Here is a 13,997-nt window from a genome sequence, read left to right on the forward strand (position 1 = left end):
TAAATAAACATTTTTACTCAATTGTTTACATTTATTTGGCACCATTTATTGTATTAGAGCAGATAATTAAAATTTATCACAGTTAATTTCTTTATGCAAGTTTAATAACATTAAGCGCTTTGCTCTTCAGGCTGTGCTCCAGTTTGCATAATTTCAGATGCAAATGCTCCATCTGGTACCCAACCAGATTCATCAATCGGAGTTGTTAAAGTTACTTCTTGTGCACCCCAAAAATAATAACTTGTAAAAAATAACCATACTAGAGCATACACTACCTAGTAATATAAACAATTAATAAAAGCATTATCTTTATATTAAATTTTGTAGTAAATATGCATTTCAGTTTTTTTAAACCACTCGTTTTAAATTTTTAATAATGTTACAGGTAAAATTTACTTGAGATGGAAAGAATTACTTTGAAGGCGATTTTCGTTTCTTGTGTAACCATATTGAGAAATCACAAATTGAGTTTATTCATTTCTATCCAATTTTGATGGTAGAATTTTCACAATATTTTTTTCTTTTGTTATAAAAGAATAATTGAAAATGATTCAATATTGATTGTAAAAGTTAAATCAAGTTTTACATTTGTAAATTTTTTATAAAACTCGAACACGATCAATTTTAAAGAACGTATCCACCAAAAATTATTTATAAACAACTGACGTACAATAATCTAACTTAAACTGATCACTAATCTCAATGGTAACGTATGTATTGTGTGTCAAGATGTTTGCATATGAATAAAGATAATACATCAAGTAGAATCTTTCTTTTATTATGAATAACTAAGAATGAATAGCCTTGGTTTAAGCTTGATTTTAAAAATGGGCTGTATATGCTCAAAGGAAACAATAACGATAAATTCAAGAAAATACACGGTTCGTGAACATCTTGGAGAAGGGTAAGTCTAACCATGAAATCAAATGTTATATATTATTCTAAAGCTTATCTATTTATGCAAATTTTATATAGACCCTGCAGCCTTTATTTTAAAATACTTTATATCATATATTATGCTTGCATTGTTAAGGTAAGTTTTGTTATATATCGTTTAACCTAATTCATGTCACATTTGCGCTATATGAAAATTAATTTTTCTAAGTTATATGTAGATGCATTTAATTTAATAATAAATATCATAAAATATTTTCATTGTTTGTAATATGATTTTAATGCAATTTTAGTGGATTTAGCACTGTACTCTTGGTAGAAGATACAATTACTCACAAGAAGTATGCCATTAAAAAGATCATTTGCCATGGATTAGAAGATCAGAGATTAGCAGCAAAAGAAATAGAATACTATAATCTTGTAAAACATCCAAATATTATAGAATGTATTGATTCTACCTATAAAGGAACAGCAGATCCTATTGCTAATGCAACAAGTGAAGTACTGATTGTTTTACCATATTATCATGTAAGTTATTCTTACATTAAAATATATATCTTAAGTAATATGTTTATCAGCTTTGAATGAATTAAAATATAAATGTTCTTGTTCTTAGAGAGGTACCCTTGCAAATGAATTGGAAAGACGTGCTAAAAATAAGGATTACATGAGTGCACTAGATATTTTAAATATTTTTTTACAAATATGCGAAGGTGTAAAAGCATTTCACGAAACAACTCCAGAACCTCTTGCTCACAGAGATTTAAAGACTGCGAATATTGTCCTTGATGATGGAAATACTCCCATTTTAATGGATCTAGGTATATTTAATTTATTATAATATTCAGTAATAAATAATGATTATTAAATCAAGATTGACTTCTGTAGGTTCTGTAGCTCCAGCCAGAGTTAAGATATGCGGTTCACAAGCAGCACAAACTTTACAGGACTTAGCAGCTGAAAGATGTTCAATGCCATATAAAGCACCAGAATTATTCAATGTTGAAAGTTATTGTATGGTAGATGAACGAACAGATATTTGGGTAAGATCAATAATTCTTAATTCTAAATATTTATTCTTAATTCTAATATATATTGAAATATATATATTGTTTCAGTCATTAGGATGCATTCTTTATGCATTGTGTTATTTTAAATCGCCGTTTGACGCGGTATATGAAAGGGGAGATAGTGTTGCTTTAGCTGTAATGAGCGCAAATATTACATTTCCAGAAGATGCTCCATATACGGAGGTACAATAATACTTAACTACAATTATTAGACTTTAAAAAGTTTAACGTTCAATTACTTTTATTTTACAGGAAATGCAAAATTTGATTTTATCAATGTTAAAGGTAAATCCTATGGAACGTCCTTATATATACAGTGTTATAGAAAACGTACAAGATTATATCTCGAAGTTAGAAAACAAAGTATAATCATGTAAAAAGCAATAATTTTAATATTTATTCAAACATTTATGTACAGGCAATTTTTTATACATACATAATGTTTATTGTCCTACAAAAAGAGAAATGCAATATTATAATGCAATAACACAAAATGAAAGTTTTAAACAGAACAACTGGAAACAATTGCATTACTTCGATATATCACTTCGATATATTTCATTCCTGAAAAAGAGAAGCAAGACATTTATGAAATAAGAGAATAACGTTTTCAAGCAAGCGATTTATATACATTTTAAATATGTAAATATCATCATTTTAAATTTTAAATAATGTTCTAGATTTATAACACATTTATATAGTATTATTGAAAACACAAATACGATAATATATGTTAATATATATAAAGAATATTGATAGCTATCTAATTAGCTACCAACTTTTATAAGTTGACTTAAACATGTATTACTTTATACACTGCTGCAAATCAAGCATTTGTTGTAAAAATACTAGGGGCCATACATTATTTAAATTCAGAGATAGGATATTGTTCTCAAAGCAACAATCACGTAATACAAAAATGTAATTCATAACTGTATATATTTTTATATATATAATGCAATGAATTTTTTTTTCAATTATGCATATTGAATGAAAATTTCTTGAAATTTGATCAAAATAAAAGCTATTATTGCTATGTATTTAGTGCTATAAATAATTATTAACGTCTTTGCATTTCTTGTTGGACGTTTTCAAAATTCACGTAACTAAGCTTATTGTATGCAAAACTCGGCAACATATTTAATCTAAGATTTACGTGCAGATAGTGGTTGGAAGAATCGTACGATATGACGTATTACTGCTACGTCACGAATACGTCATAATAACAAGATAAAGTTTGAATATATTTGTATATCAATAATATTTTTCATTAATTTGATGTAACCTTATCGTAAAATAAAATTTGTGTTTTATTAATTTATTAAGAGAGTGATTAATACGGGAGCGTGAACAGTGCAATTTTGATCGTAAGGATGCATCAATAATTTTGAACCATACTTCACACCGGTAATGTCGCTACAGTAATTTAAAGTAGTTTTTTTTCATGAGTTTGTACTTTAAGTAGACATCTCTCACTTGTTTTCCAGAGTGTGAAGGCTTCCCAAATTACTTTTTATATCATCATTTGTGTGCAATTCGTAAGTAATTTTATATATGTGTGTGTGTGTGTGTGTGTATATATATATATATATATATATATATATATATATATATATATATATATATACACACACACACACACACACACACACACACACACACATACCGAAATAAAATTTTTATTACTTTTCATAGTAACAAACTAACCTTGCTTAGAGCCCAAAGTAAGAAATTCTTAATTTGCATCAATAAAAGATCTAGGAATCTAACAATCATATCGTTACAAATTTAAACTGCATTCAAATAGGTTTCCAATTACTTTTTGTAATAACAAACTAACCTTATGTGAAGGTAATTTTATAAGAAACATTTCCGGTAACAAAAGTTTAGCAATTTGACATTAACGTATTTACAATATTAGAATCGAAAATGGATTATTGAATTGACACTAGAAATAATAGAAGTGATTCTTTTTCTTTTTTGTTCGATGTTAAATTTGTTATGCAAAGTATAATTTTTATCAAACATTAGGATAACATAACCTTGGTTTTCTATAATTTTGAAAATAGTACAATTTCTTCATCTATTAAAATCATTTTAAAAGATGTTACTTTGTACTGAAATGTATAATTTATATAAATGTTTAAACAATCTAATATTTCATAGGTTCTAAGCACGATTTTTGTGTGCTTCCTTTTGTTAAATCAAATTATTGTAAGGATATGATATATTCAAATTTCAGTCTTATCGTGACGTAGCAAATGCTGATGATTTACGCAAGAAATCTCGCGTGCTGCTATTATGCTGCCATTATCTGGTATTATGAATTTCAAGTAAAAAGCGGCATAAGTTTATCATAAAGAAATTGTCCAACAATTTGTTTATTAGATTTAACATTAGCAACTCTTATGTTTGTATATATACATCTTTATATACATTTTTTTCTAATTTCCTTATCTTTTTCACCGTTCTTTTTTTCAAGAATTGTCGTTAAGTATTATTTTCAAGAGTCGGCAACTTGAAAAGGTCAAGGTTAAATTTCAGTTCAATGTAGGTGACGATCACAAGTAGAAAGATAAGCACGAAACTTTCATGAAACTATTATTAGTTAAATTCGGTCTGCTTTTTGTGGTTAGGAATAATTTATAAACTTTCTTAGCGCCCTATAGACTCCGGATATTCTTAGAAATGTAGATGTTTATGAGAATTAATATTTTTATGGACATAACTGTAGAAACGAAATCAAAATAGATTTTTTTCAAATTAGATTTTCTTCCTTTTAAATAAGAATTAGAAATAAAAATATTAATTTGTATAAATAACTAGCGTACATAAGTACTATACTACATGTACGCACTACAACCTGTAGTTATGAAATTACGTATCAACGTTTGATATTTTGTAAGAGAAATTTACGACTATATAAGATTCTAATCAGAGTTTTCAACTGTTTCAATAAAGTTAATATAAACTACTAGATATCAAATTGTATAGTAGATTTATCTGATGATAAATTATTTAAAAAGTCAATAGATAGTGATTTACTAGTATTTTTTCTAAGTCGGTAACTTAAATAAATGAAAACGTGATTATCATGAAATAATCGTTAATAAAGCGATGTCAAGGTGTGATTGTAAGAAAAAAATTCATCATATAATAAATAATTGATATGAGTTCCTAGATATTAATTCGTAAGTTCAATCAACTATTCGTTTTTTATTTTAATATACAACTAAACTTCGTAATTAAATCATAATTATTAATTAAAGCATTAACTCATTCAATTCACCCTTAAGTTTTAAATTTAATAATTTTCTTGTGTACTATATTAACATTCAAAGATTAATATTTTTTCTATATAAATTCATTAGTTATAGTCAAATCTTCTTAAGTATATACATATCTATTAAGTATATAATATTTTTAATGTATTTTTAAGTACATTATACAGTTATATATTGTAAAGTAATTTCTCGAATGATTAAATCGTGGATTAATTATATAATAATCAAAAGAGTCTAAAAACCTTATTATCTGTCCACGTGGAGACCACTGATCGCGTTATAAGTCACGTGATGAATAGTTAATTCTCGTATGATTCTTGAATTTGAACATTATAATTCGAGCTGCAATATATGTAAAACAAAATCAAATGAAATTTATTAAATTCTCTAATAAATATTGCGTTATCATCTCGTGGATACACTCACAAGATTTTCATTATATTTTATAACCGCGAATATATGACACGTAACTTCCGTACACGTAACGCTTTTAAATTTAAATGTATATGAAAAAAGAAAAACTAAAAATTTTATTTTATTAGATAATAACAAATTAATAGATACGATATATCGATAAGTTAAAGAAAACTAGATATACAAATTTTTTCCTTTCTGATTATGTTTGAACAAGAGAGAAGTATGCCAATTATTAACTAAATGATAAAATATAACCAAAACGTATATGAAAAATTGTTAATTAAATAAACAGATTAAATATTAGAAATTTTGTAAATGGGGAAAAAGTTTAGGAACTTCAGAACTTACAAGGTTATGAACTAAATGTTTAGATAAATTTTGTACAATTTTTTGTTCAAACTTACAAATGAATCTAATTCGCTAAATTTTAAATAAGGACTAAAAGAACTTGTCGCCATGATTACATAATTCCAAGTAAGGGAACACTTTTATATTCTAATCTTTAAATTGTAAAGAATATAACGCCTGACACCGAGAAGAGAAAAAAGACGAAAATGGGTTAATACGATCCGTGGGAGAAAAAAAACAGCAGAATCGTACGATATCTTGAGATATCGTCAGCTTTTGGTCTTACATATGCGCGCAGTGTCACTTTGAACATTCAGTCAACCGCCAGCGGTTTTGCGTGGCAGATGTTCTATGTTATCCTTTGAATAGGTTACAAAATTTAGTGCGACAAAATATCAATTTTTTAGTCTACATAACGTTTGTTTAATAGGTGGAGCGTAAAAGTGAGTGTAGTTCCATTTTGTAGTTCTTTTATTATATATTTATTTTTCTGTGATTTCATCAATAATACACTAGGCAATAGGAATATATTCAAATTTCAGTTCATCATTTTGATGAACAGAAACATTTTGTAGTATTTATATAACTTCACTTAATGTAGACTTATTAATAAAATAATATAGACTATTGCAATATAGAAAATGAAAAAATAAAATATGATGACGCGAAATACCATGTAGTCGCTAGTGTCAAAGTGAAAGTGTTTCTACGAGTTTCTCTTACTTTCCTATATTTTTATGCGATCGTTTAGACATGGACTTCTTGTGACATGGATGATGGTCTTAATTAGATTTTCATGATTGGATTAATGAAATATTGAAGTCATTATGTTTAGTATTGCCTTGCTAAGTGACTGCTAGTCGGGACCGAATTTGGTCAGTTAGCAAGGGAAGATATATATCAGGAATTCCGTCTTGGCATGAAGTAGATAGATAGGTACAGACAGTAATACTCGATAACCTTCCCGAGATACCAAGTTTCTAAACTCAATAGATTGTTGCTTTACTGGAAGAGTAATATAAATAAAATAAGTAAATTTTTTAGAAAATTTGTTTAATTCAGAGAATTTGTAATAGAAAATTATTAATTATATTAATTTTTTCTTTTAAAATAAAAATTAATAGTTTTTAGCTTCCTATTCGAATACTTATAGAAATCTTTTACGAATATATTATGTGTATTATACGAAATATCCTGAAGTTTTGTTAACGTCGTAGTGAATAGACTGCAAATTTTTATGCATTTATGAGAAATTTGATGATGCAGAAAAATGCATAAATAATATACAATATAGACAAGTATATAAAATGTCGATTGTATAATGCTATAGTTTTTAGTAGGTGGAACAATTTTCTACGTAGATTTCATTTTTTAAATTATATTTATAAAAATATAAATTTGCATAAATATCCGCAATTTATAATTATAGTAATGAGATTCGACTATCATGATTATGTTAAAGTCTGAAATGAATTTGAAAATGTACATACAGGTCACAGCATATTTAGTGGAAATACATAATTTGTAAAGATCATACAAGTATTTAAATATTAAATTATTCGTTACATTAATAAGCTGAAATATTCAATGGAACCATCTATAACGTTTATTATATATTTAAGATACCTGTATTCATACTATGTACTAATTTTTTATTAAATAAATTTGCAAATAAGTTTGCATTAAATATTTTGTAACTTTTATATATACATATATATATATTTTTAGATTCATTTCACATTTTATCAATATGTTTTATATAAATGTTTTATACAACACACAAAATACATAAAACATAAATAATATAGATAAAAGATTTCTGTAATGTAAGCCATTCTATTGCAGTGCTTACTATTAAAATAACGAATTAATAGAGCTTATTTTAAATTATGATATCGTTTTTGTATACATAATTTAGTATAATGTATCAAATAATTCAAAAATGTTTATTTTATGCTTCTAGTTAATCTTCGCAAAAATAGTTAAAAAAATTTACACTTCGGAAAAGAGGTATGATTAGCGGCGGTCAGTTAACAAGGCACTAGTATATTTTCTCTTTTGCAAATCTCATTTGAAATTATAATTTTTCTAGTTGTTCCTGACTGATAGTGTCTATCTTGCTCATATTTTACATCAGTATTTTAGATTTTGTTTAGAACGTTCTATGTAACGTTCTATATATAAACTTTATAATTACGATCTTCTAGAATAAATTATAATTTATAATTGATAATTATCTGTATATTTCATAGATTGGAGAAGTTCACTAAATATTTGTTACATTCGAGTTATTAAATATATTAAAATCTTTTGCTTTTACCTATATTGTTAGGTATTATTATCATTATCATATCATTGTTAGGTATTAAAATAATAAGTTTTTTATTATTTGTAATTTTTACATTACAGTCTGATGGATTATATTATGTGTTTTATTATACATGCTAAGATGTGAATGCATTGCAGATAATATACTTCGATGGTTGTATAACTTCGACTGGTTATTGACAAAAACGCATATATTATTCAAAGTATATGACGTAAAATAGAGAACGATTCGGAAAGAGAATATGACTTCAAACTTTATTTTATAATTGTCTGTTACATTGAATTTGCCGATATTTTAAGAACTTCTGCTAATTCTTCTTAAATTAAGGAAAAATATTAGAATCGTTTTTTGTAAATTTTTTCGTGAAAAAAAGGTTGGTTTATGATAAAGTTAAATAGTAGTTATACTATTTCGATAAATCCCTTTTTATGGTCTCTGTAATGCAGTCAGCCGACTTTTTCTTACAATCGTCCAATTTAAATTCTCGAAGTCTTATAAAACCAAATATTATTTCATGTATTTCTTTTGGAAACGTATACTATAATTTACCTGAGTTTCGAATTTTGAGTAATAAAATATTTTTCTTTAAGCATTGAGAGCAAGAAGCTATTCGAAATAAAAGCTTAAATTTTTTATATTTTATAATAGGTTTCCATTAACACGCTTTGTATTTATTTTTAGGAACTCTTAAAAGATGTCAGCGAAAGCAATTCGTGAAGCAACTGGAAAAGATCTCATTAATCGCAAACTTCCTTCTGGCACAAATGCAGTGAAATGTCGGTTTGTGACCATTACAGAAAACACAAATTGGACAGACATTGTGAATGAGCATCCATGGGTCCAAACTGAAAAATTAGTGGTAAAACCAGATCAATTGATCAAACGGCGAGGAAAGCTTGGGCTAATTAAAGTGAATGCTGATTTGGCTGCCGTAAAACAATGGATTGCAGAAAGAATGAACAAAGATCAACAAGTGGGGAATACAACTGGAAAACTGAGAACATTCATCATTGAGCCTTTTGTTCCTCACAAACAAGTAAACTAATAGGACTAGACTATATATATACTATATAAACTAATGGAACAGATATTAATAGGGCTTTCATTTGTAGGAAGAAGAAGCCTATGTTTGTATCTATTCCCACAGAAATGCTGATACCATTTTATTTCATCATGAAGGTGGTGTTGACATTGGAGATGTTGATGCAAAGGCCTTGAAATTAGATGTACCTGTTGGAGAAGAAGCACCAGATCGGTCTACTATAATCAATAAATTATTAATACACGTAGCAGATGACAAAAAAGAGTAAAAATATGTCCAAGTATATTATCTTCTCATTTTGCATACACTTTTTGGTAATGAATGTTCATATTTTTTTTTCAGAGTGATTGGCAAATTTGTAGAATCTCTATATAAGCTTTATGTTAACTTATATTTCACTTACTTAGAGATAAATCCATTGGTGGTAACGAAAAATGGAATTTATATACTTGATCTCGCTGCAAAGTTGGACACAACCGCGGACTTCATCTGCAGACCTGACTGGGGAGATATCGATTATCCACCACCATTTGGAAGGGATGCTTATCCAGAAGAGGCCTACATCGCCGATTTAGATTCTAAATCTGGAGCTAGCTTGAAATTGACTATTCTTAATCCAGTTGGTCGGATATGGACAATGGTTGCTGGCGGTGGTCAGTAGAAGCGCACAGCAGTATCATTTACGTGATTAATCGAGTTTATTCTAACAAAATTGTGATTGTCAAATCGTTTGTTTTATTTCAACAAAGGTTTGTCGTTTTCGGTTGCATGTTTCATTTTCTAATCACCTTTTTTCCAGGAGCATCCGTGATATACTCGGATACTATTTGCGATTTGGGAGCCGCAAATGAATTAGCTAATTATGGAGAATATTCTGGTGCACCTAGCGAACAACAAACTTACGAGTACGCAAAAACCATTCTGAGCTTGATGACAAAAGAAAAACGGCAAGAGGGGAAAGTATTGATCATTGGTGGTGGTATCGCTAACTTTACAAATGTGGCTGCCACTTTCAAAGGTATTGTAAAGGCACTACAAGAGTACCAGCCTAAACTCGTAGATCATAACGTAAAAATATTCGTAAGAAGAGCGGGGCCTAATTATCAAGAAGGTCTAAGGTATAAATACATTTAAATAATGTAATTCTAGTTATCATATTTAGCAAATATTTAACAAATGATTTATATGTCGAATTCTAGAATTATACGTGAAGTTGGTAAAAGACTCGGTATTCCCGTTTATGTATTCGGTCCAGAAACTCACATGACAGCTATATGCGCGATGGCCTTAGGCAAAAAGCCAATTCCAGATCCTGAAGCGCAGGAATTTTCAACTGCAAATTTTTTGTTACCCTCGGGACAAGATGTAGGTCCTTCAGCTCTCTCTGCTAGTGCTTCCTCTTCACCCACTAAACAGTCCAAACTAAAAGCAAGCGACTCTGTTGACGGATCATCACACAAACAGCTCTTTAGTTGTAAAACCAGATCCATTATCTGGGGAATGCAAAATAGAGCTGTTCAGAGTATGTTAGACTTTGACTTCGTTTGTCGTAGATCCGAACCATCCGTAGCTGCCATTGTATATCCTTTCACGGGTGACCACAAACAAAAATTTTACTGGGGTCACAAAGAGGTATAATTTAAACAATTGTTTTCATTTTATTGAATGAAATTTGTTGAAAGTATAATACAATTTCTTTTTTTAATGATAGGTACTCATTCCTGTCTATAAACAAATGAAAGACGCTATGACTAAACACACAGATGCTGACGTTATGGTCACGTTTGCATCCTTAAGATCCGCATACGAAAGCGCTGTGGAAACCATGCAATTCCCTCAAATTCGAACAATTGCTATTATTGCTGAGGGAATACCTGAGAATATGACGAGGAAGTTAATTTTAATGGCGCAACATAAAGGCGTTACTATCATCGGTCCAGCCACCGTTGGAGGTCTCAAACCTGGTTGTTTCAAAATTGGTAATACCGGTGGAATGATGGACAATATTCTTCATAGTAAACTTTACAGGCCTGGCAGGTACCACCATTGTTCGTTATATTATAATATACTTTTTCTCAAATCTTGCTTTATACTAAGAAATTGTTATTTTTAGTGTTGCATATGTCTCTCGTTCCGGAGGCATGTCTAACGAACTAAATAATATAATTTCCAAAGCTTCTAATGGAGTATTGGAAGGTGTCGCAATTGGTGGAGATCGTTATCCAGGAACAACATTTATGGATCACATTATACGTTATCAAGAAAATCCGGAAGTGAAGCTTATAGTACTTCTTGGTGAAGTCGGTGGTGTGGAAGAGTACGAAGTATGTCAAGCACTGAAAACAAAGAGAATTACAAAGCCATTGATCGCTTGGTGCATTGGTACCTGTGCCAGCATGTTCAATTCTGAAGTACAGTTTGGTCATGCTGGATCTATTGCTCATAGCAATTTAGAAACAGCTTCTGCCAAAAATGCTGCATTAAAAGAAGCTGGTGCTTTTGTTCCTGACAGTTTTGATAGCTTAGGTGACTTAATGCAGACTGTTTACAATAATCTTGTGAAAGAGGGAGTGATAGTACCTGCACCGGAAGTTCCGCCTCCCACTGTTCCTATGGATTACAGTTGGGCTAGGGTATGTTTAACTATTGCATTATTAAATTACATATTGGTGTGTATACATATGTAAACATCACGAAGAGCATCCTAATTCTTTTTTAGGAACTCGGTCTGATACGAAAACCAGCTTCATTCATGACTTCGATATGTGATGAACGTGGCCAAGAATTATTGTATGCTGGAATGCCTGTAACAGAAGTTCTTAAGCAGAACGTAGGAATTGGTGGTGTAGTTTCATTATTGTGGTTCCAGCGGTGCTTGGCACCAATGTATTGTAAATTTCTTGAAATGTCTTTAATGTTAACAGCTGATCACGGACCTGCCGTGTCAGGAGCACATAACACTATTGTTTGTGCAAGAGCTGGTAAAGATTTAGTTAGCTCTCTAGTATCTGGTCTTTTGACTATCGTAAGTAAAAGAAAGAAATTTTATCACTTATGTTATTCACTTTTATGTATTACTTTCATGTAAGAAATAATATTAATATTTGACAAAAATTTTAATCATAGGGTGATCGTTTCGGTGGTGCATTGGATGGTGCGGCTCGTATGTTCTCTGAAGCATATGATGCTGGATTACATCCACAAGAGTTTGTAAATAATACACGTAAGAAGGGCAAACTCATAATGGGTATTGGTCATCGTATAAAGTCTATAAATAATCCAGATATGCGGGTAAAACTCATCAAAGAATATGTAATGGAGTATTTCCCTGCCAGACCATTGGTAGAATATGCACTGGAAGTTGAGAAAATAACCACGAGTAAGAAGCCTAATTTAATCTTGAATGTAGATGGTATAATTGCCTGTGCTTTTGTTGATATGTTGAGGAACAGCGGAAGCTTCACAAGAGAAGAAGCACAAGAATATATCGAAATTGGTGCTATAAATAGTTTATTTGTTCTTGGTAGAAGTATAGGTTTTATTGGTAGGTATTCTTGGCTCAGTACAATAATGTATAAAAAGGTACGCGCAATGCTCAAACAATATAATTATTTTATTATTACAGGTCATTACATGGATCAAAAAAGGTTGAAACAAGGTTTATACCGACATCCTTGGGATGATATTTCTTATGTATTGCCAGAACAATATAATTGAATTCATCTTCCATTTACATTATTTGTCGTAAAAGCATAATAAATGTTGCGTATTCATTTAAGAAATTTAGATAGTTCTGATGGTTATGTCTTACATGTCTTGCTCATAATTGTGAGAAATTAGAAAAAGTACCCCGTATGTTTGGTTTGATATTAAATGTTATAATATCAATGCATAAGTGAAAGCTCTTGTATGATAAATTAGTTTTCCTTGTCGCTAGTCGGTTATATTCAATATAAATGCGATTTTAAACTTAAGTTGGTGGCGACCAGAACTTAGATATGAATACGCGAAACAGAAAAAATTAGTCTTACAAATAAACATTCCATAAAGCATTTGTAATGCTGTCAGAAAACAGAACTTGGATTGAAAATATTTTATAATCGCTGATTAATGTGCAGTACATTGCTACTTTATTTTTTATAATTATAATTCACGGAAGATTATAATTCACATAATCTTTTCTGGTTTATAAAAATGTCAATATTATTTTATTTAGAGAATGTTATTAGGTATACGTGCGTGCTTAAACATGCGTACTTGTATATCATTATTACATACATATGTATATATGTATGCATATATAAACATATGCTGTATGCACATATTACATATATGTATATGCTATGTTAACAATTTTTTGCACAAATTAGTTTATCACGTATATATAAAGTATGTAGGAAATAATAAATACATGTGACTTTAAGTACTATACTTCTCTTTTAATATCTTACAAAATTTAAAATCTTAACTATACATAGAATATAGGAAATAAGTGTTCTACACGCGTATGTTTATTAATAAGTATGAAACTTATAAAAAAGCAAAGCAGGTAGAGTAACAAAATTTATTCAATTAGACTTCAAAGGTGGAAATTTCAGTTCAACTATTTATGA

General features: G+C 29.2%; 2 protein-coding genes across 5 annotated transcripts; both read left to right on the plus strand.

Annotated features, from left to right (window-relative positions):
- Positions 1–649: 649 nt before the first annotated feature.
- On the plus strand, positions 650–3,285 carry LOC122574937 (serine/threonine-protein kinase 16). Of its 2 annotated transcripts, XM_043743206.1 has the most exons (7): positions 650–904; positions 1,188–1,422; positions 1,511–1,715; positions 1,783–1,937; positions 2,013–2,147; positions 2,217–2,249; positions 2,383–3,285. In XM_043743206.1, exons 1-7 carry the CDS (start codon positions 795–797, stop codon positions 2,449–2,451), a joined length of 942 nt encoding a protein of 313 aa, XP_043599141.1. In that variant the 5' UTR covers positions 650–794; the 3' UTR covers positions 2,452–3,285. The 2 variants fall into 2 exon arrangements, with proteins under 2 accessions (XP_043599141.1, XP_043599140.1); XM_043743205.1 differs by having other exon boundaries at positions 2,217–3,285.
- On the plus strand, positions 3,285–13,813 carry LOC122574930 (ATP-citrate synthase). Of its 3 annotated transcripts, XM_043743191.1 has the most exons (12): positions 3,285–3,371; positions 3,452–3,502; positions 9,024–9,378; positions 9,455–9,648; positions 9,727–10,037; positions 10,184–10,502; positions 10,584–11,016; positions 11,096–11,421; positions 11,498–12,017; positions 12,104–12,409; positions 12,511–12,928; positions 13,010–13,813. In XM_043743191.1, exons 3-12 carry the CDS (start codon positions 9,037–9,039, stop codon positions 13,099–13,101), a joined length of 3,261 nt encoding a protein of 1,086 aa, XP_043599126.1. In that variant the 5' UTR covers positions 3,285–3,371; positions 3,452–3,502; positions 9,024–9,036; the 3' UTR covers positions 13,102–13,813. The 3 variants fall into 3 exon arrangements, with proteins under 3 accessions (XP_043599126.1, XP_043599125.1, XP_043599127.1); XM_043743190.1 differs by lacking the exons at positions 3,285–3,371; positions 3,452–3,502 and adding an exon at positions 6,301–6,456; XM_043743192.1 differs by lacking the exons at positions 3,285–3,371; positions 3,452–3,502 and adding an exon at positions 8,570–8,715.
- Positions 13,814–13,997: the final 184 nt, after the last annotated feature.

The sequence above is a fragment of the Bombus pyrosoma genome, linkage group LG14, assembly GCF_014825855.1.
Source record: "Bombus pyrosoma isolate SC7728 linkage group LG14, ASM1482585v1, whole genome shotgun sequence".
Classification (NCBI taxonomy): domain Eukaryota; kingdom Metazoa; phylum Arthropoda; class Insecta; order Hymenoptera; family Apidae; genus Bombus; species Bombus pyrosoma.

Bases quoted from the DNA above. Each gene is read 5' to 3' on its own strand.
- LOC122574930 (XM_043743191.1), top strand. From the start codon at position 9,037: ATGTCAGCGAAAGCAATTCGTGAAGCAACTGGAAAAGATCTCATTAAT. The intron at 10,038-10,183 runs GTCAGTAGAAGC...CCTTTTTTCCAG, and splicing joins GACAATGGTTGCTGGCGGTG to GAGCATCCGTGATATACTCG. The intron at 12,410-12,510 runs GTAAGTAAAAGA...TTTTAATCATAG, and splicing joins TATCTGGTCTTTTGACTATC to GGTGATCGTTTCGGTGGTGC.
- LOC122574937 (XM_043743205.1), top strand. From the start codon at position 795: ATGAATAGCCTTGGTTTAAGCTTGATTTTAAAAATGGGCTGTATATGC. The intron at 1,716-1,782 runs GTATATTTAATT...TGACTTCTGTAG, and splicing joins TCCCATTTTAATGGATCTAG to GTTCTGTAGCTCCAGCCAGA. The intron at 1,938-2,012 runs GTAAGATCAATA...ATATTGTTTCAG, and splicing joins ATGAACGAACAGATATTTGG to TCATTAGGATGCATTCTTTA.